The sequence below is a fragment of the Anopheles nili genome, chromosome 2, assembly GCF_943737925.1.
Source record: "Anopheles nili chromosome 2, idAnoNiliSN_F5_01, whole genome shotgun sequence".
NCBI lineage: Eukaryota > Metazoa > Arthropoda > Insecta > Diptera > Culicidae > Anopheles > Anopheles nili.
The window spans coordinates 6245122-6267209 of NC_071291.1; the positions used below are offsets into that span (position 1 = coordinate 6245122).

At 45.0% G+C, this 22088-nt stretch overlaps 4 protein-coding genes across 6 annotated transcripts in view; 2 read left to right on the top strand and 2 right to left on the bottom strand.

The window, feature by feature from the left end:
• Positions 1 to 91: 91 nt before the first annotated feature.
• LOC128730542 (C-1-tetrahydrofolate synthase, cytoplasmic) lies at positions 92 to 6586 on the bottom strand. Of its 2 annotated transcripts, none has more exons than XM_053823594.1 (8): positions 6528 to 6586; positions 6234 to 6444; positions 4159 to 4283; positions 3751 to 4097; positions 3299 to 3530; positions 3019 to 3192; positions 677 to 2114; positions 92 to 599 (listed from the first exon to the last, which is right to left on the bottom strand). In XM_053823594.1, the coding sequence occupies exons 1-8, from the start codon at positions 6569 to 6571 to the stop codon at positions 357 to 359; spliced, it is 2814 nt and encodes a 937-aa protein (XP_053679569.1). In that variant the 5' UTR covers positions 6572 to 6586; the 3' UTR covers positions 92 to 356. The 2 variants fall into 2 exon arrangements, with proteins under 2 accessions (XP_053679569.1, XP_053679570.1); XM_053823595.1 differs by having other exon boundaries at positions 4159 to 4277; positions 6228 to 6444; positions 6528 to 6558.
• A 2679-nt stretch (positions 6587 to 9265) lies between these two features.
• On the top strand, positions 9266 to 9890 carry LOC128721847 (ubiquinol-cytochrome-c reductase complex assembly factor 2). Of its 2 annotated transcripts, none has more exons than XM_053815645.1 (2): positions 9266 to 9374; positions 9549 to 9890. In XM_053815645.1, exon 2 carries the CDS (start codon positions 9582 to 9584, stop codon positions 9888 to 9890), a length of 309 nt encoding a protein of 102 aa, XP_053671620.1. In that variant the 5' UTR covers positions 9266 to 9374; positions 9549 to 9581. The 2 variants fall into 2 exon arrangements, with proteins under 2 accessions (XP_053671620.1, XP_053671621.1); XM_053815646.1 differs by lacking the exon at positions 9266 to 9374 and adding an exon at positions 9375 to 9396.
• Positions 9891 to 9899: 9 nt separating this feature from the next.
• LOC128721846 (probable methyltransferase-like protein 15 homolog) lies at positions 9900 to 11101 on the top strand. Its single transcript, XM_053815644.1, has one exon. It carries the CDS (start codon positions 9900 to 9902, stop codon positions 11007 to 11009), a length of 1110 nt encoding a protein of 369 aa, XP_053671619.1. The 3' UTR covers positions 11010 to 11101.
• Positions 11102 to 14725: 3624 nt separating this feature from the next.
• LOC128721876 (tyrosine-protein phosphatase 99A) overlaps positions 14726 to 22088 on the bottom strand; it is a 28647-nt gene continuing 21284 nt past the window's right edge. The window contains exons 8-16 of the mRNA XM_053815676.1: positions 20623 to 20829; positions 20266 to 20543; positions 20073 to 20189; positions 19847 to 19989; positions 17020 to 17312; positions 16185 to 16951; positions 15783 to 16079; positions 15420 to 15688; positions 14726 to 15299 (exon numbers count right to left, since the gene is read on the bottom strand). Coding sequence (XP_053671651.1) covers positions 14726 to 15299; positions 15420 to 15688; positions 15783 to 16079; positions 16185 to 16951; positions 17020 to 17312; positions 19847 to 19989; positions 20073 to 20189; positions 20266 to 20543; positions 20623 to 20829 — 2945 coding nt within the window. The remainder of the gene's footprint in view (positions 15300 to 15419; positions 15689 to 15782; positions 16080 to 16184; positions 16952 to 17019; positions 17313 to 19846; positions 19990 to 20072; positions 20190 to 20265; positions 20544 to 20622; positions 20830 to 22088) is intronic.

Sequence of the window (22088 nt, forward strand, 5' to 3'; positions counted from 1 at the left end):
TACTTCCGACGAGCTTCTTTACAAGCTGTGATATAAAAATCATTTCCACATCAGAGAGTTTGTGTATATCTTTTTTACTGTTTGGGAAGAAAAGTGATGTATTTGGTAAATTTTCAACGTAGCGATAAGCGTCTGATTGAATCTGAAATATGGTCAGGTCGACAGTGAAAAAAGCGTGGTATGCTTTCGATAATTTCAAAATAATCCCTTCGGAGTATACAGCAAGCGTTAACACAGTAAACTCGTGTATCAAAAATATGGCAAAGAAAATAGTTAAAATTTTCACTTTCTCTCGGTCTACAAAAATCGAATTCATTCAAGCCTAGCTCGTAGCAACAGCGCATCAGCTGGCCGCTTTAAAACAATCCCTCGATTTCCCCCGTTTCGGTGTTAAGGTCGATGTCAAAAATTGACGGTCGTGTTGGGAGACCGGGCATCTTGGAGATTTCACCGCACATCGGTACGACGAACCCGGCACCGGCCGAAAGGCAGATGTCATTGATGACCAGCTTGAAGTCCTTCGGCGCACCTTTCACGCTCGGGTCACCCGTCAGCGACATCGACGTCTTGGCCATACAGATCGGCAGCTTGCCAAAGCCCTGTGGCGAATGGATTGGGGAAATTGCAATGAGATAGATGTTGCGAACAAAGTCCGGACGCGCGATTCTCCACCTACCTTTTCCGTGTAGAGACGGATGGCATCCCGAACCTTGCTGTTTAGCTCCACCGTGCCGGCCCCGTACATCTCCTTGGCGATTCGGATGATCTTGTCCTCGATCGGCAGGTCCAGCTCGTACAGCAGCTTGAAGTCAGCTGGCCGGTTGCAGGCATCGATGACCGCCTGAGCCAGTTCAGCAGCTCCTTCGCCACCCTTGGCCCAGTGGTTCGATACGATCGCATCGAACGCCCCAGCAGCCTTGGCCGCCGTACGTACTAGCTCGTGTTCGGCCGCGGAATCGGTGCCGTGGGCGTTGATGGCAACCACAACCGGAACGCCAAACTTCAAACCGTTCTCAATGTGCTTTAGCAGGTTCGGCAACCCTTTCTCCAGCAGGTCGAGATTCTCGCTCATGTATTCACGCCGCAACGGCGCTCCTGCGGTCACAACCGGACCTCCACCATGCATCTTCAGCGCTCGCACCGTTGTTACCAGTACGACCGCATTCGGCACCTTGCCGGAAGCGCGGCACTTGATGTTGAAGAACTTCTCCATGCCTATGTCGGAACCGAAACCGGCTTCCGTCACGACGAAACCGCGCTTACCAGCCAACTTCATGCCGATATCGTCCGCCACGATAGAGGAGCAACCGTGCGCGATGTTAGCGAACGGACCGGCGTGCACCAGCACCGGAGTACCCTCGAGCGTCTGCATGAGCGTTGGCTCGATGGCATCCTTTAGCAGCACCATCATCGAACCAGTCACTCCCAAATCATCCGCGGTGACCGGTGTGCCAGCCTTATCGAAAGCCACCACCATCTTCGCCAGTCGCTGCTTCATATCCTCGAGCCCGGTAGCCAACGCCAGGATGGCCATGATCTCGCTCGACACCGAGATCGCGAAGCTGGTGTCACGTGTCAGGTTCTTCTCGGTCGGTGACAGACCAATGGTGATCTTACGCAGATAGCGATCGTTCACGTCCAGCACGCGCGTCCAAACCACGTTGTGTGGGTCGATGTTGAGTCGGGCGAAGCGACGGATCTCTTCCGGTGTAAGCGTGTACGGGTCCGTCTTGTCGATGCCAAGCCGCTTCAATCGACGTAGCTGGATCGGGGCGAACTTGCGCGATCCCTTGATGGCCGGTACCAGCCGCTCGTACAGGGCTTGGTCGGTTTGGGTCGCCTCGTGGAAAATGCGTGCGTCCAGCTGCGCTGCCAGCAGATTGTTTGCCGCCGTAACTGCGTGGATGTCACCGGTCAGATGCAGGTTGAAGTCCTCCATCGGGATGACCTGCGAGTAGCCACCACCAGCCGCTCCACCCTTGATACCGAACGTAGGTCCTTGCGAAGGCTGGCGCAGGCATGCGATCGAATTGTATCGCTTGTGTGCGGTCAAGGCCTGCACTAGCCCAACCAGGGTGGTACTTTTACCCTCACCCAACGGAGTCGGTGTAATTCTGGAACAAGCAGAATGATAATAATAGCATTCAATTTAGGCTTTGTACGGTTAGCAAACTCCTCGTCGGTCTACGACAAGTCCTTTTCGAATCGGTTCAATGGACAGCGCTTTCTTCCTAAGCCCGTCTAACAATATTTAATCCTCATTTAAAAATGCAACAGTGTCCATGTTCTCTATTAAATGATCGTCCAGAAACAGCAACACGCTGCCAAGACTTTATGTTTATAGCTCGATCGTGTCAGCTCATCATTATCTCTAGCCAAATGTAGCTCAAAAACAACGAGTCATGGAAAATGGTTAGCCACCGTCATCGACAGGCGGAATTGCGCTAATCATGGTAAGTAATATGACTATTATTAGAATGGCGATAGAAGAAGCACGTTGCATGGTATTCAGTGTAACAATTCTATTTACACCTATGCTCGGAGGCCAATTAACAGGCCAGTGTTTAAATGTTGCGCTTTCATTAAGTAGACTTTCATTGCCGAATCGTAATATTACATATCAAATACTATACTTTGTGCAAACCATGGCGATAGAATCTATTTCTTGTTACCTTCATGTCAAAATTATATATGCACAGAAAATACTTCAGTTAGAACAATGTTTTAAAATCAATTGTAATGAGTTGTTCTCGTAAATAAAAAAAAAGATGAGTGCTAACATGAACCGAACTAGGAGCTTACAAATAATCTTCCCCATTCCTGGGACATCATTTGATAACGGAGTGGCGTGGGTCTGCTGAGCATCAACAGAAATGCAACATTCGATGGTTTCTTAACACGATAACAAAAGCAGGCTCAAGTGGATCTAATCACTGTCCCCGAAATTGCTGTGCGTTCGTTAAAAGGCTTAACAATCGTCACGCATACAAATATTGCCGGAGGCGCATTAGAACTTACCCGGCGACGACGACGTATTTCGCATCGTCCTCATACTGGAGACGCTCCAACACCTTCAGGGATACTTTGGCTTTCTTCGTCCCGTACAACGACACCTCGGACGGTATCAGACCGATCTCCTGTGCCAACAAGGACACATCCTTTGGCACCTGGGCGCGAGCAATCTCGATGTCACTGTTCAAGCAAGAAGCGCACGAATGAAACGTTAGAACGCCAAAAGTCTCGATCAAGGATCTGGCATCGATCGTGGCGCACGCATACTAGTACGCCCCGTACGTACCTGGGAACCGGTTCGGTTAGCTTGAGTGGAAGCTGCTTCAAACACCAGCGGAACTCCATCTCGATCAATCTCCGGGCAACTCTCTGGGCAGACTGAACGGTGTTCTGCATCAGCATCGCGACCGTCATCGGACCTACACCTCCTGGAACCGGTGTTACGTGCGAGGCAACGGTCAGCGCCTCGTCGTACTTCACGTCTCCCACCAACCGCTGGCCGCTCTTCTTGGTCGGGTCTAGCAGAGAAAGCGGAATGGATAATACGAGCCGCCGTGAATAATGAGCGAGAAGATGCTATTCCGGCGAATCACGCGGTCGTTCGGATGCTGAACCGACAAGTGAATTCACTGTCGAGAACAACCACAGATAGCAGTTCCGAACGAAGGCCGATTCGGCCGAGGATCAGGCTCGCTAGCTAGCCTAGGTTGATAACGTTCGGGCCGTTCCGTTCCTTACCCGGGATGGAGTTTATACCGCAATCTATGACGACAGCGCCCGGCTTAATCCAGGCGCCCCGGACCATCTCTGGTCGGCCGACGGCCACCACCAGGATGTCCGCCTTCTTGATGAGCAGGTTCAGGTTCTTCGTCTTAGAGTGCGCGATCGTGACGGTGGCATCGGCCCATTTAAGCAACTCCGACATCGGGGTTCCAACGATCTTGCTTCTACCAATCACGACCGCATATGAGCCTGCGATCGGTGTGCCGCTACGTTTGATTAACTCCATACAACCGTTTGGCGTGCAGGGCAGGAATCCGCCCATATCACCCGTTGCGACGCGCCCCTCGTTGACGGTGTTGAGCCTGCAATGGTTCACGTGATGCATGACAACTCCGTTACGCCGGAAATGGGGCCCTGACTTACCCATCCACGTCCTTTTCCGGGGAAACGGCATCCGTGATGAGATGTGCATCGATCGGGGAGTCCGAATCGAGCGGCATTTGGACGATGATGCCGTGGAAGCAAGGGTCCTCGTTGAGGCGCTTGACCTGGAGGAAATGAAAGCAACCATTACTATCCTTCGAGTGAAACCCATCTCTATGTCCTTGACCTCAAATGTCGTGATCGTTTGTCAAGTCAGAGATAAGGAGCAATCGATTGGATGGTCTCGGCGAGAGCCCTATCCATCGAGAGGGGTGCATTTGTCCTCTTCAGACACACGATCAATGTGTGTTTGGCACCGACGGCAAGATCTGTCACTAGATGGCGTCAAAATGTATTTACGATGGCGCTATTTTAGAATTCGCATGATGCAGGTCCGTTCACACTTTCCACCAGTAGTTCGGACAATTTATCGCAACATTTGGCGCCTTGGACATAGTTTATGAGGCGCTCCTAGATCAAACGTGATTGTCAGATGGTTATATCATTATTAAGCTATTTGCGAAAGGGAATGCATCTCAGTCTTCCTCGAAATTGCGCGCATTTTCCAGCACCTCGATTTGCTAGCCATTTGGCAACAGTCCAGGAGGTAAGAATCTCCCATCATTCGAATAAATCAACTGAATTCTTTGATGTATTTAGGAAAAATCTTGTTTCACGTAAGCCTATAATATAGTTTGAACAATACATTTAGCCTGGGTATTAACAAAGTCATTTTATCGTTATTATTCATTGCAAGAAATATAATTTAATTATTTATTTGAGCAACAGAGAATCCAAATGGAGGCGCATTATGGCTCGTAAAATGTATATGAATTCATATAATTCTATTCATCACATGAATTTACATGTTTACATGAATTCATCTCGTATATATATATATATATATATATATATATATATATATATATATATATATATATATATATATATATATATATATATATATATATATATATATATATATATATATATATATATATATATATATATATATATATATATATATATATATATATATATATATATATATATATATATATATATATATATATATATATATGAATTCATGTAAACTGGTTCAAAATACTGCAAAAAATTACTTCTCCTATAACGTTTGGATAGAACAATGCAACGTGCTCGTTAGCACAATTCCCCGATGCTTTCACTTTCCTGAGAAATAACTTTCGACGAGGTTCGGCATTACTTATTCGCTTTAGAATATGCTAAATGTACGTTAGCAGTAAGTAAATATTTATATTTACGTTTCTCTCATTGAGTCTAACTTTTTCTCGTATTATAAAACAAGAAAAACTAATCTACGTGCCCAACGTGACTCGTTTCGTAACGAGCAGCTGTTAGCATCACTAACCAGCTCATTACAAAGTTGCCCGTTGAAATCTAGTGCCGATCTCGAATATAACATGAGCCATTGCACACTTGTCCTACTGCAATCTATCACATTAGTTCTTGTTTTTCAACTCCTTCTGATTCTCCTCCTACTGATCGGTGACTAGTGCAACGTGTAGTTTCATGCGAAGAACATGACCGCATGAAAGATGCAAAAATTCACCTATCAACAGCAATTACCCCCCTTGACAGCCATTTCAACGATCATTGGCATGTTATGCACTTGGAGCGATAATCCTGTAGCATAATTCTAATTCCGTAAGCGCTTGCTCGATCGATGAAAAGAGGTAGGAAAACTCTCATACAAAAAAAAAGCAAAACCACACTATCTGCTCGCAAGAACGACAAATGGAGGTGTCAACAGATATCCCATCAAATTACTACACGCTCCCATTCCGCGGGAAATTGGCGCAACGGATCGGCGATCGGCCCTTACGGCGTGTTCGACTTCCTTTTCCCTTCACTCAAACTTCTCCACCCCAGTTGGCTGACTGACGAGGAGTACGGAAAATGAACGTTGTTTTGGAAACAAGCACAACTTCTAGTCCTCGTGAGCTCTACCTGGCATCATGTGGTTCTTATCATGTAGCCACGATCCCTGGCAACCATCTCAAAAACACACATACGCACACTACATGCACACTTACCGTTGCCAACAGCTCGTCCTGCGTGGTCGTACGCGGCAGCTGGACGTGTTCGGCGTACATGCCGATCTCTTCCGCCGCTTTGATCTTCATCCGGATGTAGACGTTCGAGTCCTCGCGGCCACCAACCTGCACGATCGCCAACCCGGGCACAAGCGTCGGTACCTGGCGCCGGATCTCGGCCACATCCTTCTTTAACCGCTCGCGGATCTCCCTGCGAATCGGAGGAAAAAGGACACTTGCAGAACAACTGCACGAAGACAGCCCCACATCAGTGTTGCCAAACCGGAAACTCACTTGGCCACCTCCGTGCCGGACAGGATCTTTGCACCACTTAGCATGTTGCTGTCGTAGTATTGCTCACTAAACGCGTGTTTCACAACCGGGATAGTATCGACTGAGCGTGGGACGACGATGTGTTGCTGTACAAGCTTCCGGGTCGCTGCTAGCACTGCCGAGCCGATCTCGACCAGGGCACCGATGGTACTGCTGAGCGCAGTCGATCTGGGATGCCTCACATGAAACTGAAAATCGAACGCTGGCCCAGCCAAGGGTGCGCGGGTTAGAAGGGCACTTCGGACGGATACGGGCAATGGCGGCCGCCGCCTCCCGAGGATCATCGCAATCGCGCGCGCATATACGCTACTTCGGCGCAACTGGACACGATCGCGAACCGCTGATGTCGTTCGCAATCAACTTGCTTTATCGCATGAGCCGACTCTGACGGCCACCACTGGCCAAATCGAAGGCTGAAGATGAACGAAAACAGCAAGAGGATGCTTCTATCATAGCGGAAGGGTAGAGTTGGCTCCGGGCGGGAGCCGGCCACCCTCGAAAAGGTACTCGGTTTAGTTCGAGGGATGAAAAATTGTTTTTCCCACCGAAGCATTAAGCGAGCCATCGTAGTGCGAGCGACCCAGCATGTGCAAAACATCATAAGAAAAATTAAACCGCAGATTAAAAAATCGACAACCTCGGAAAAAGTAGGAATCCATCTCTCGCATGCAATTCCTGTGTGGTGCAATAATGCGGCCGGACGGCAGTTAAAATTAGTTCGATCGAGCCGTAATCGTAGCCCCGCCTTGGTGGATTCGTGAGGATGCAACGGGGCACGCGTTCCGCGGGATTGCAGAATTAATCAAAAACCAAAAAACCGCGCCAACTTGAGTACCACGACATGTGACAGCGGTCGATGACGTGCGATGCATTAATCTTGCAATGTGGCGTCAACACGTGGGGAAGATGGTCGGTTCCAGCGGCCAGCCGGAAATGGGTGGCGGTATTGCTGGTTGCGCGAGGCGCAAGGCCGCCTGAATGCCGCAGCGGTCGGCAGATGATCAAAAGTTGCGAATATTTTTAACGGAAACGAGCACCGTGCGGGTGAACGGAACGCTGAAGAAACGTTAGTGATTTCACGAAGGGCAAGTTAGTGCAATCAAACAAAGTAGCAAACGGATTTGATCCTCGCAAGAAGTAGTGTCCTGTTTAGCCTTTTCAGAATGTTACCAAAAACCCCCAATCAATCGAGCACCGTTAGACTTCGCAGTTGCCTCGATCCTTACGTGATCGTGCCGTCTGTATAATGTTCAGATGGGCTCCGCAAACAATATTAAACCATTTTAATTTGCTAAAGCACTTGAAATATCTGCCCGAGTACAACAACGAGCTGCACCAACTGTCATCGTTTGCCGCGCATTTGGGCTAGGAATGACAATGCGTTAACAAAGGAACGCCCTGTGGTTCGCATAGATAAGGACAGCACGTATGCAACTTTGCGGTGGAACAGGTAAATCACACGTGCTATGCAGCGACGTTGGGAGCAGAAAGGTGTCGCTCTGTTGCAACGGGTGCAACGGTGCATCTCGGGGGATTTAGATTTGAAAAATCGAGCCGCTTGGCAGCTATCGTCATCGTCGCTTGTCAGTTTCCGATCATTTCCCGTTTGCAGACCCGAAGAAGTGAAATGCATTAATCAAATGCCGACCTCTGGCATGTTGGTGTGGTCGCCCTAATGCACGATGATAGGAGCTAGCATTTTGATATGGATGAGCGATCGCTTGCCGGCGGAAATTGGCGACACGGATCGTTCGCGGTTGGATGACTCGATCGTGGTTAAGAGATCGGATATCGATTCTGACGAAGACGTTCGAAAGGATTGGATATGCCTTTGCTAGACTTTTCGTTTCGATGTGAAGCGTGACGCATTTTTCAATAGACCGGCCGATCGCGTGTCATAACGATGCACTAGATCAGCTCTCAGGTGTCGGGTGTAATTTTATAGTTTATTCTAGTACGGTTTACGATTTGCGGCCTATGAAAAGTATTGCAAAATTGTGCCAAACGACAAAAGATTAGTTAGAATTTATTTCGCTTAATCTTGGTATATAGAGGATGTATACAGTCAAATTGCATTGCTTCTCACTCGTACTCTCCTTTCCTCTAACTTTTTTGTTAAATTACAAAAATACTTTTAGTTTGTAGTTCTTTTCGTAGATTGACCAATTCAATTAACGTTCAATCATTTATTAAATTTATTCTCGTACCCTTTATTAAAAATACCTTTCCGTAAAATTCATCTTAATAAAAAAAATTAAATTTATTCAAGTAAATTACATTAAATGGAGTGTTGGTCTTCTAGTCTTCTCCATTTTGCTCAACTCTTTTTGTTATTGATAAGTTGATGCTGTTTTGCATTGACAAAAATTATTGCAAGGGTATCAAAGTATTGTTAAAACTTTTTGAAAACTTATGAATGCTAGCTGGTATAAACGAATAGATATAGTATTGAATGGGCTATTAACAATAATCCATCAAACACAGTTCTTTTTGTTTTAAAAAGCCATCAAATTGTTTTGAAATCATTGCACCCGTTACAGATGATTGTTACTATGGTAACCGAAAAGTAAGATTGGACGATCAACCCACGTGTCGTCTACCAATGGAGCACTAAGCGTGTCATTATAAACGCGTGGTACAATAGTCAATATTTTTCTGTTTACCTTTAAACCGTCACAACACATGGTGATTACGGAAGACCTTTTCAAAAGTTTTGAAATAGTAAAGTTAAGATTGGTGTAAAATTAACGTTCAAGGTTGATTCTATGTAATGTAGAAAGACATAAGATTGCGACGCGCATCGATTGGGTACGTTGAAGCGAGTTAAGAGGTAATCAATATACCTTCTTGCCGGTTGTATCATTATCAGTGATCCCGGAATCGTAATGGTTCCTCATGCGGGACATTTGTACTTTCTAAAATAAATGTCTCACTTTTAACTTCAATGCTGGAAAATTAACTAATGGTAGTTTATCGTTCCAGGCTCATCTCCCATATTCTGGTTCCTGATAAAATATGTCACAGCATTATAAAAACTTTCTCAGCCTTCTGGAGCGTTGGCCGGTTGACAAAAGTAAAGTTGGTCGTGATTTAGGCCAGTACCTGCGAGATCAACTCACAACAGTACTGGGATCTTCAAACATCATTGCTGTTAAGGACGATCGGCTTAACCGACAATTTCGAGCACTAGAAAAAATCGTAAACGACGTCCACGCGAACCGCCATCCGCGGACGCTGCACTCTACTGCAACCGGGCTCTCTGGAGAACAGTGCCGTGAAGTATTATCCACGGAGTTTCTCGAGATACTACAGAAGAAAAATTAACGCCCAGAGATGCGTGCTTTTCTGCGTAGAGCGGATCATGTAGGTTTTGTTAGACTAATTGTAGGAAGAAGTTATGCGTCAGTCGCCTCCAAACCGCCGCTCCATCGTGCGGTAATGGCTGCAGAAACGATACGGTTTTTCGATCCACAGCATAACCAAGTGTTCATAGATATGACGTTCGGAGCTGGTGGCCACTCCCGAGCCATACTTGAGGCAGCTCCCGGGACAAAGATAATTGCTCTGGATCGGGATCCTCTCGCACACCAACTTGCGTATGAAATGGCCAAAGACTTTCCCGGCCGCATCGTGCCGTTGTTAGGCAAATTTTCCGAACTTCCAAGTCTTCTACGCTCCGTCGAGGGTTTTGACCGACAACGCTTTTTCGATGGTATACTGTTTGACTTCGGTTGTTCTTCGATGCAGTTTGATGAGGCGTCACGTGGCTTTTCGTTAGCGCACAACGGCCCACTCGACATGCGTATGGATAAGGATCGCTGTCCAGATCAACTTTCGGCAGCGGACGTGCTTGCTCGTATTCAGGAGCACGACCTCGCGCGAATCCTTAAAGTGTACGGCGAAGAAAAGCAAGCGAAAAAGATCGCACGCGCTATCGTAAGTGCACGGTTTACGGTGAAACGCATTGAAACGACGGGCGAACTAGCGAGCATCGTTGCGCATTGTCTCAGCCAAAGCGATTCGGAAGGGATGTTCGATTTTCGACTAGACAAGCTACGGCGTCCTGCACATGTCGCCACAAAGACGTTTCAGGCATTGCGAATTTTTGTAAACAATGAGCTGAACGAAATCAACTATGGCTTAGTGCTGGCCAAGCAACTGTTACGAACTGGCGGTAAGCTGGTTACGATAACCTTTCACTCGTTGGAGGACACAATCGTCAAGCGTCATCTGACGGGGCATGTTGTGGACGACGTGGCCAGCAAAGTGCCATTGCACTACATTAGCCATACGCTAGCTCACGCCACAGAAACGATGCAGGAGACGATGAAACAAAGCTGGAAGCAAATCAACAAGCACGTCGTTGTCCCATCGAATGATGAGGTGGCGGATAATCCACGAAGTCGTTCGGCAAAGCTTCGAGCGGCTGTACGATTGGACTAAGCTGCTATCGAATACAATTCTCCTATAAAGAAAACAACATTTTGTTTCATACGATGCATGATGAAAATAAAGTCATATAAAACACGAATGATTTATACTTGTGTCCTGAATGAGCACTAAACGGTACCGACGTACAGTTTGTATTTTCAGTTGTGGTTTTAATTGTCACATAAAATTTTACATGTATTTATATCGATTTTTAAACCGGTCTCGCTTAGAACATATCGTCAAATCGATTTTTTTTCCTACACGTACGTTGTTGAAATCACACTCGGCAGATACCACGTGCGTCGGATTACCGGGCGTATTTTTTGTGCTTTCAGGTATGGCATTGGCCACAAGTCCATCTAATCTATAGTCTAGTCGAGTAATTTTTATCATTTCATTTTATACGATGCCCTTTGCATGACGTCAGACAACTATTCTTTCAGCTACAGGTTCGTTTGCATAATCTCTTCAATAGATGCACTTCCGTGCAGTCCAACCCTTTATAAAAACCCATTTTTAGCTTGTTTGTTTGTTCTCACGTTTGCCATTCATGACTCTCCTACAGCTATGAATTCCCATAGAGGGACGATATCATTTCGGCACATTTTTCCGTTGCTGCAACGTATCGGCTGCGGAATTATCGGCCCATACATTTCAATCACAATCTTTCATACGTTTCTATTGCTAATAACTATTTCCCGCGCAAAATGGATGGCTTTGCTAACTCGTCTTAACACGTGAATCCCAAAACACTTTTGTTATCTTCTTTTATGCATGTTTTTTTCTCGTTATTATAATTCTTCCCCATTAACCATGCATTTTATTTTCAAATGTTTGGGTTGCATCATACATGTTTCACAGGTGTCGTTTATTTTCATTCATTTCAAGCCTAATTTAAATTTGGTTTTTTTATTTTTGTAGTACCATCTTGATCACTAAATTTATGAGTTTGTTCTTTTTTATAATTTAAATTAGTTCCCCTTCTTTATTCACTCAAACGGTTGTTATCTTGGCAGATGTTGTTCGTTATTGTTTTTATCTGTATAATTTCCTAGAATCCGAATGTCGCAATTATTTAGCTACGGTTCCTTCACGCGCTCTGTAATTTCGGCAATGAATATTTTTCCTCGACGATAGGCGTAATGCTTTGTTTCTATGGAATACTGACGAGAAAAGGACTGTATATTTCGTAATACTGCGTGGAGCGTAACGTACGGTGGTGAAATAGCCGCCACGAACATACGTGGAATGCAATTCCTCAGCTCTTTTATCCCAACGCTCTTCTAATGTTGTTGGTTAGCTTAGGTAATGGATGCACCAAATCTCGCTCTCAGGCGAACACCTCGGCAGTAGTGCAGTTTATCAGTAAGGAACTATAAATGATGACCGCCATCTGCTAATCAAAGCTTGCTTCATCAAATGGTTTAGATAAATTAGTTTACGAAGAAGATCAACGACTCATAATCTGTTTTACATCAACGGCCAATTGAATGAAACAATTATGGATTACTGCAGTGTTTCGATAATCTGTTGCAATTCTTCAATTCGATTCTCTCACATTTGTTTGAATTGTCTGTTGGAATTCTTCAAATCGTATCGAAAAATAAATCGATGAGAAAAAACTATGGATAGATACAGCACTTTCTCTCGGAGGTGGTTGAAATGTGACTATAGTCACATTTGTAACTGTTTATGCCCGGCAACTTGCTTTTAAGATTCCATTGTTTTGCCAGTAGAGAATATATTTGCGTTGACAATGATAACGTTGCATCTTTGGGAGGAGCCCGTATCTATGACTTTAGATTGAGTGTAATAAATGCTTAGTGTGTTTTATAGATCATGTACTAATGATGTTTCCCTACGTTTCTTTCACTAGGAATGGTTAGAGCTAATTTATCGATGGAAACTGACACTAACTGCGAATGTCAATTTTTTCTATAACTCCAAACGTTCGATATTTCGCTACTTCCTGCCATTGTCTGTTTCATTTGGCAACTATTTTTCGTTTCTTTATCGTCACGATTGTGATGCAATTATTCCGTAAGCTCATTAGGAGCATCGGACCGTCAAATCTTACGGTTTCAAGAAGCAGTGACTATTCCGTGCCTATGCTTCGTATGCATCGCTCGTTTCGTTTCGTTTTTAATTTATCTATAATTTGTTTTAGTTCGTACTCAATTTGTTCTGTCCTTTGTCTAATTTGTTCACGCTAGTTTCAACTACAACTTGTGTTATGATTTTGTTTGTGCTGTCCTATCCGTTCCCCAGATTCGCATGTCTGATTTCGACAGTAAGAAACTTAGAAAACCAGTCTTTGTATCTCATCGCATTTTCGATTTCGCCCGATTTCTTCCTCATTTCCAGTTTTTGCTATTTATAATTTGTCGCATTGTTTCTTTTCAATAGTAAATTACTTATGGCTTGCTACGGTTACTGTAGAAATGTACCTTATATGTGCTTTTAAAGATCAATATCTATTCGCAGATTAGTGCAATTCAATGGTGTACAAACCAAGTCTTTTAATACAGGCAACACGTTGCGTTCAACAAAGTTTGTAAGGGATATTTAATTCATTTTTCAGCGTTTTTAATGGTTTATGAATTTAACAGATGACTTACTAAAGCAGCAGCAAAAAATTGTCGCCATTAAAAATTTGCTTTCAAATTATCGAAACAGTTCTTTCCCAAGACTTCCCGTAAGCTTAACGCCATCTCTCTGTATGATAATTATAAATTATTTACACATTAAAATTAATCCTATCTTCGTGTACCTCATCATATGCTTTATCTAAGCATCGCTCGAACGCGAATTTATACGCGTATCGATTACGGTCCCGTTTATGTCCCGGTCCTAACCTTCAAAACAAGACAAAAAAGACATTTTGCGAAATACGAGTGCTCACATTAAATTTCCATAAATATTAAAAATGGTACATTGAAACAACCCTCCAAGCATCTTGCCTTCGCCTAAATGAAGCATACTGAAAAGGTGGAATCATAATCAATATGATTATATTTCGGTTTAACTTTTCCTCTGTTCAAACGAATGGAGTGCGAAGAAAATAGACTACAGCGATGAGCAGTATTTACTACATTTCCGTTATCACGAAATGACTGAGGAGTTTTCGGTATATAGCATGTTGCTATTAAAAAGTAGGTTAGAGTTTTTATGGTGTAAACTAGCGGAAGCATTGAAAGAGCTCCCATCCAGGTATGTTGGTACGGCGCAATGAGCATCGGAATATCAACGACTAGATTTTATGTTTCGCCGTTGTTACGCCCATCAGCGCAACTAGTGCACTACGAACGGAGGCAGACAAGGAAATCAACTCCGAGCTCCATCACTTAGTTTGCCCGTGCCGGATTCTCCGAGGAGCAAAGAGTACTAATTGGTAATATCTCACAGCTGCAGCGTTTATAGCTGCTTTAAAAAATCAGCCCAAAAGAGTGTGTGTATGTGTGCATCGTTAATCTACGTATACTAAATACTGCTCTTAACTTAGACATAAATTGGTCGAAGTATTAACGATATAAAAGCGAATACGTTTTGTAAAATGTGACAAAACGGCGGCAACGAATTTCACGTCACCGTAATCGATGTAATGGTCAAGATGTGGCAATGGCCGTATAAGGAAACCGTATCGCATTCTAATACAGATTACATCAGAGGAAACTAAATGCAAATAAATACTTCTTTCCTCAACGCGGATGGTGCGACTTCGGCTCGATTTATGCTTGATTGTGGTCCAAATTAAGATGGTGGTTGCCAGTGGCCACCACGACAGACAGCTCTTCGTTATCGTCACCATTCATCTTCACGATAACAGTACCGCCGTTCTGTAGTGTCGGCGGTGGTGGCGTCGTTCCCATCGCTCCCATCGCTACCATCGGTGGACAGACCGAGTTCGGTGTGCCGGCAAGTCCCGTGGGTGGATTAATGGACGTTGTCGTTGTTGTTGTAGTGGTCGTACCATTACCTACACCATCTGGAGTGCCACCGGTGAGTTGATTGTTTATACTACCGTTGCTGCAGATTTTGCTGTACAGATCCGGTGTAGCCGTCATCATTGCTGCGTCGTCAAACTCGGTTCGTAACTCGGTGCATTTCAACAGCCCAAGATCCTTCGGCATGTACGAGAGTATTCGATAGATTTGTCGGATGTCATCGTACGAAGTCCAAATACCCGGCCGCTTGTTGTGGTACAGTTTTGCGTAGGTATAAATATTTGCAGTCTGATCGTATTCTAACTGCATCGCTAAGGAGCTAACGGCACAAAACTGGCATGCCTGGAAACCACCGTATCTAGTAGATCAAAAATATATACAAAGTAAGTTAGTGGTTTTTCAGTGTCGTAACTTTAACAAATAGTAACAACAGCTGAACATTCTTCAGCATACTGCAAAGTTAAATAAATGCACTAACCTATCCACAACAACTATGGGACCGTTTCTATATTCGCTACACCGTTCGTGAACACGCACGGCAAAATCGAATATTGAACGAGTGTTATTCATATCCGGCCAGGAAGAGTTTTCCAGCATCTTTACACTGAGCTCGTAGTCATCCTGAATAGACTGAATTACGAAGCTCCGCACGATGTAGTTATCTTCGGACATCTCCGACACCATCCGAATGCGATAGTAATCGCTTTCGATTGGCTCCGATTCGTTAGGCCAAAATTGCAAAAATGACTGTTATAGAAAAGAAACCGATACAAGTAGACACGAGGATATTAAAATGATGGTTAATATGATAAACAGAAAATTGCATCGCCGGTTCGCTTACCATATTGTCTACCGAAGACAGCAGCACCACCGTTTGCGCATTGTGATCCCACACCATCTGCCAGAAGTCTTTGAAGGTTTCGATTAGCGGGTGTTGCGTGACTATAAAGTCCCGTAACCGGCGGAATCCGTGCAGCCAAGTGGCGTTGATATAGTCACTACCTTCTACGCCCGGCTTAGGAGTAAGGTGCACTCGGCTACCTTCCAGGGGGACAAGTGAGCTACGATTTTTTATGCCATTTACCTGTTTCAAAGACGACGTCAAGTTGATCTCCTTTGGCTGATAACTTACGATAAGCTGGATAATAGACATAAAACGTGTCAAGTTTTTTTATAAGTCAATTGCAGAATGCAAAGGTAGTGCATTTGATCTTTCAATTCACTCGTTTAGAAGATTTATTACCTTGTACTGTGCATCGATGAAGTCCAGATGATTTACCAATCCGCCAATTGCATCCATTTTGATGTTTGTCTCGCCACTATCGATCGCCTCGACCAGTGCATCGTGTATAAAGATGTACTGTTCCTCCGTCTGCACTAGATAGTTCCGCTGAGCGCGAATGTATCGCAGGAACCCGAACACATTTAACGATGCTTTCGTTTCGATCTGCTTCAGCATTGCGTCCAGCACGATGAACGTCCCGGTTCGTCCGACACCAGCCGAGCAATGTACCACAATTGGACCCGCATCGGCCGGGTTGGCTGTGGTTGACTTCTTGACAAAGTTGATCACTGGCAACGGGTGGTCTGGAGTGCCGTGATCGGGCCAATTTGTGTAGTGATACTGGTAGACAGTTTTTTCCATCTGAGACTGCTTCTTCTTTTTCATCTTCAAATGCTTGATGTGCAGCGTACGAACGGTATAAGTAGCCATGACATCTTCCTTTACCAGGCGCACCTGAATAATGCCGTACGTTTCGGTGCCATCTTTCGGCCAGTACATGTCACATTTTCTTCGGCCACGTTCGACAAGATTCGTTATCATCACTATTACCGCCACACGCTGTTCCCAGATCATGCGCCAAAAGCAGTCGAAAGTTCCCGGCAGTGGACCCTGTGTGCCAATGAAGGCACGTGGCTTCTGGTAGCCATCTATGTAATTAGCATTGATATAGTCAAGGTGCTTCTTTTGCCCAGGTACCTGTCGCAAATGCACACGACTATGATCGTCTGCAAAGATAACATTTATACTTTTACAATAAATCCGAAAAAAAAAGGTATCACAATGCTAGACTTACAAGCGATAACATTTAGATATCGATTCTTGCCCTTGTTCTCCGGATGCTGGGAGTTTTCGGAAGGATACTCGTCATTTAATGCCTCGCCCTGGATCGCTTCATATTCCTTGCTGAAGCCGATATCACCATCGGCGTGCAGCTGGGCGACATGTTTGGTAAAATCTGCCACCGTCACTGGGCAGCGCACTTCACCTGCCACCTCGCTTGGTCCTTCCCAATCTATGAGACCAGCCTGAGAACCCTGACAAGGTTGCGGATCGTCAAGATAGTAATAAGCAGCGTGGAAGCATTTTCTGTAAATATAAGAGCCACAATAAGTTACTTTATATAAAGAAAGCCCAATAGACTGTCTATATCTGGTGATAATAAAAATCGTCGTCCATGTCGAATGATTGTTTAGGTTGGCCAACTTATTATATATACTCTCATCATCGTAGGATAAAGGTGTATGTGAAAAGATAGAATAACAGGGACATTTTATGTCACTACTCTGATCTCTGACTCTGATTTAAGATCTCACTAAAAGAAATTGATAAGGAATTTCATCCTACAATCTTCGTATCTCTCATGATGAAAAATAAAGATCATCACAGTCTGTGTTATAATATCTTAGCGCGCACATACAGAACAGACTTGTCCATCAACGCATGAAGTGTATACACTGCCTTCATTTGCATAGAACATTTTGCGTAGCCGTCGAAAAGATGTTGAATGAGTGTTGTTAACGCGGACTATACCGCGGGTTGGTAATTGGTTAGCGCTTATTTTGCTCACCGCACTGGCAAGATAACGTTATATAATACATTGAGGTGTCCGGATCATGATGAATCATATTTTCCCTGCAGCTAACAGTTTGGCACATGTGATTGATGTGACTAGATTGCGTCCAGTCGGGACATGTTCGATGAAAAGGGTGCGAGAAGGGTAACAATAATTGCAACTGCTCTGGTTCGCATCAACAGGTTTTAGTTAATTGTGCATGCCTCATGTGGAATGTCACTGCATACAAATTACATAGGAGGTAATTATTTTTCATTTTTGCTTCCGATAATACATTGTGAATCACCAAATGCAACGACCGTTGATTGATCACACGTTTAAATCATCCATGACACTTAGGATGTTCCACTGCTTTTTTCAAACTTACAAACACTCCAAAGCTTAGTAAATCAATTCCAACTTGGTTTCATTTTTAAGAGGGTGACTTTTATCGTTCGTTACGGAGTTCTGTTAAAAACGGTCCGGGTATTCCAACGTGTGTGATTGCCCTTGGAGTCACTCACCTCATCCATCCACACCACCCAGGCATTGTGATTGCTAATGGAAACTCTCTCGCAGGTGTTTACTATCTCAAGGTCTTAGTGGCGTCGCAATTTTTCTCACAAAAAGAAGCAGCAAATTTCTGACACGACCCTAAGCATCTGAACGTGCTAGGTGCACTAACAACATCAAACAGGCTGTTTAAAAACACGATGCGAATCATGATGGTGTAAACAGGCTTTCATTTTTACGTTCATTGCTACTTTTTCCAAACGATCAGCACACTGATTTTAGTTGGCCGCAAAATGTATAACCAACAAAGACTACTACTTGTCGTTGATACACTTCAACCAATAAAGCTGGGCAAGTTAAACACGTGAATTTTCAAACGTAGAAGTTGATCGACCGCGTGAAAAAAAGCACAACACCCATCGCTACAGCAAGCGCTTGAAGCAAACTATTGCAAGATCGTCCTTGTCGCTACTGACCGTATGGAGTTGCGCATCGCTGCTGTTCAGAGCAACGATCCCAAACTCGGATACGACACAGAAGGTAAAACGATCACGCGGCGAGTGGCTAGACACAATAACTGGACACAACACCTTCTTCGCGAGACTCATTCACGACTCCGTATATACGAGATACGAAAACATGAGCATTGATGGGTTTGTTTTGTAATGCTTATCAATCTTACAGTTGCAAACGTTTGCAGGTGCGAGGGTGGCCTTTCGACAACCGGTAATATTTTCTATTCTGCATATTTTACGTAAAAAGTTTAATTCAACTTTATTTTTGTAATTTTGCAATGTTTTTCTTGCGTAGAATTCAAATAATGATGATTTTAATAAGATCATAAGTTTTAACATGCAAGCTTCAAACACTACAGGCGAATCGTAGCATTAAAATAATCATGATGTAATCAGCATATTGTCATTAATTCTAATTAAAACATTACATTGATATTATTACATATTGCAATTAGCATTATTGCATCTATCCCAATCGCACTCTTAGGTGGATATAGTCACTGACTGTAAATCAACATCGTTTACGGAACCGCAATGGTGCAATATTGCCGCACGTGTGAGACCCCATTATAGGAGAAATTGAACACGCTTGATGTGCGCAGAATTTAGCTGGAAGTGCGATCATGGTACATCGTTGTCAGTTGAATCAAGCTGCACCAACCAACCAGCCAACCTGTTTCACATGCGTTTCAAGATTATGCGACCAATTGATATCCAGGGCGGAAGAAATCACCCAGCGCTTTAACGGCTATGCAAACGATGCCAGCCAATTTTGTCAAAATAAAAAAAAAACAAAGCGATAAGATAAGCGTTTCACGGTGACAGCGTTGAATCGAAGCCGGAAAGCTCATTCTTGCTTTGGAGCAGCCGGTTATGTACACGTGCGCAGCGGCGTGCAAATGGCTGTTTACTAAAATTGGCACGCAGTCGGAATATTCGATTTGTTTTGCTTACACCTCAAGTGCGATTTCTCATCTCGCAATGACGAAACACCGATTGGTTTGTTATCAAAAGTTTCACCCGCTTTGTATGCTACTTACTTCCAAAGTATAAGCGCCAGTGCGATGAGCAGCAGGACGGAACAGCTAAACACAATGCCGGCCAGCACGGCCAGATTGTAGTCGTCGTAAGCCTGTCTTTGCGAGTTTAAGGGAGTCTTTTCGCAGTTCGGTTGAAGCGAGATCTGCAAGTATTTGGAGACAAAGAAACAACGTTCAGTTGTACGTTCGCCTCAAATGGTATGCAATGAACACAAACTTGGCTTACCTTTCGGGGCTCGGAGTATGATCCCAGAATAATTTGCTTTGGATTGATTACACTGACAGATGCAGCACGCACCTTCACCTCGTAAACCGCGTTGCTCGTGAGGTTTGGAATGATTAACTACGTAAAGAAACAAAACAAAATGATGTTAACCAAGCCACAGTTTCTTTGACGTTCTTTCAGCAACAAATCGTACCGAAGTTTCCATGATGGACGCATTGACCGTGATTCGAATCTCACGGAACTCGTGGTACGCGATGTTTCGGTAGCTGATAATGTACAGATCGATCGTGTTGTAGAACGTCTGCGGAATGCGCCAACCATAGTACAGGGCGTTGTGGGAGTGGCACGTCAGATTCACCACTTTGGGCGCGCTCGGACCGCTGACATCAGTGCGCTGCGTGACCTCGGATGGTTTGCCGTCGTGCTTCTTCGTGAACGCAGTTACCAGAATGCGGTACTCCGTGAAGGGTTCTGCCGTGTGGAGGATACAAAAAGTTAATCACGATGATCCACGCAAAGATACCGCTAACAGGTAAAATTCGATACTCACTTAAATTTGAAAGCGTGTAGTGATACACGGAGTTTTGCATTTCGTTCAGCTTTAGGATGGGCATGTGAAGATCGGTTTGGTTCTGATGAATGTAGTAGACCCGGTAGCCGTGGATGGCACCATTCGCTTTTTCCGGCTCGCGCCATGTCAATTTGATGGTGGTGGACGTCACCTCCAGCACCGTTAGGTTTTGGGGTGGACTCGGTTCTGCGGAAGAAGAAAGGACAAAAACGCGTTTGTATTAGCAATCGATCACGATACTCTGGTATGGTCTGTACGTGCTAAATGGAATAAGCCTCGGCGTAAAATAGCAACAGATTTGGTTTACCAATATCATCGTCTGCAGAGAACGTAGGATCGTGAGTAGACGTGTTCGGTTCGTCGTTACTTGCGGCCAGTTCAATCGGAACAACCCGCACGAGGGCCGGCGTGGAGGAAGACTTCAGTGGAAGTACCCTGGGCTCTTCGAAGTCTTGGTCCAAGTTTCCCGACCCCTCAGCACCGTCGTCGGCGTTATACGGAAGCAGAACGGAAGAAATGGGCCCATGTTCCGTTCTAGATAGCAACGGGGTACTCTCTAACTCTTCGGAGGGCAATGGTGTCGTGAAAATCGGAACCATCGGTAAATCATTAAACCGTGTCGTGACGACCGCAGTGGCCGTAGGAAGCGCCCGTACAGTGCCGGCGCTGGTAAAAGCGATAATCACCACCAAGCCCAACAACACAGGGCGCGTGTTTGGGCAGAACTCGGCCATAGTTGATGCAAAAGGCTGGAGGAACTGTCAGTTTCTTCTTGCGGTTCTCACTCCCGAAAATGGCTCACCCACAACGAAGGGCGGCCCTTTGCGCAAGGTGGGTGTGAGGCGCGGTGCAGGCCGGTTTACGGAAGAGATTTTTGCACTTCGTTGGCGTGGTTTTCGTTCACTTTACACCATCACCGCGAGCCGGTCGCAAGTACAAACAGAACGAGTTTCGCTGATTCTTGCGCTGCAGATTTTCTTCCCTGCGTATGGCTCTTTCCTTGCTTCTTTCTTTTTCCTACGCCCAGCGCATTATTTCCACCAGCTCCGAAGCGGTCAGGACGGGGCCACTCTCGTGAGACACTCTCGATTTTCGTTCCATTCTACAATCACGTAAAGCATACGCACGAGGAAACGCACCCCGGCGCAAAAGGGAACCACACGAATCACCGCTTTTGGATCTTGCACCCGACGAGAGTAACCAGTTTAGCGCGGCCACGGGAGAAAAAAGTCAATTGCGGGGGAAAGGTCAGTTAAGTGCTCGCCCCACTAATTCGCGGCGGATGCTTCGTTCACGGCTTCAATTGCCGTCAATTGGTACGGTACGCGCGGCTCACGTTGACTGCGTCCCGGGATTGTGATTCACTCGCGGCGTACATATCGGTGCGAACTTTCCATGGCTGGGCCTGGGTGGGTTTTCCAGCGTAGGCTTTTTGGTGTTCCGAT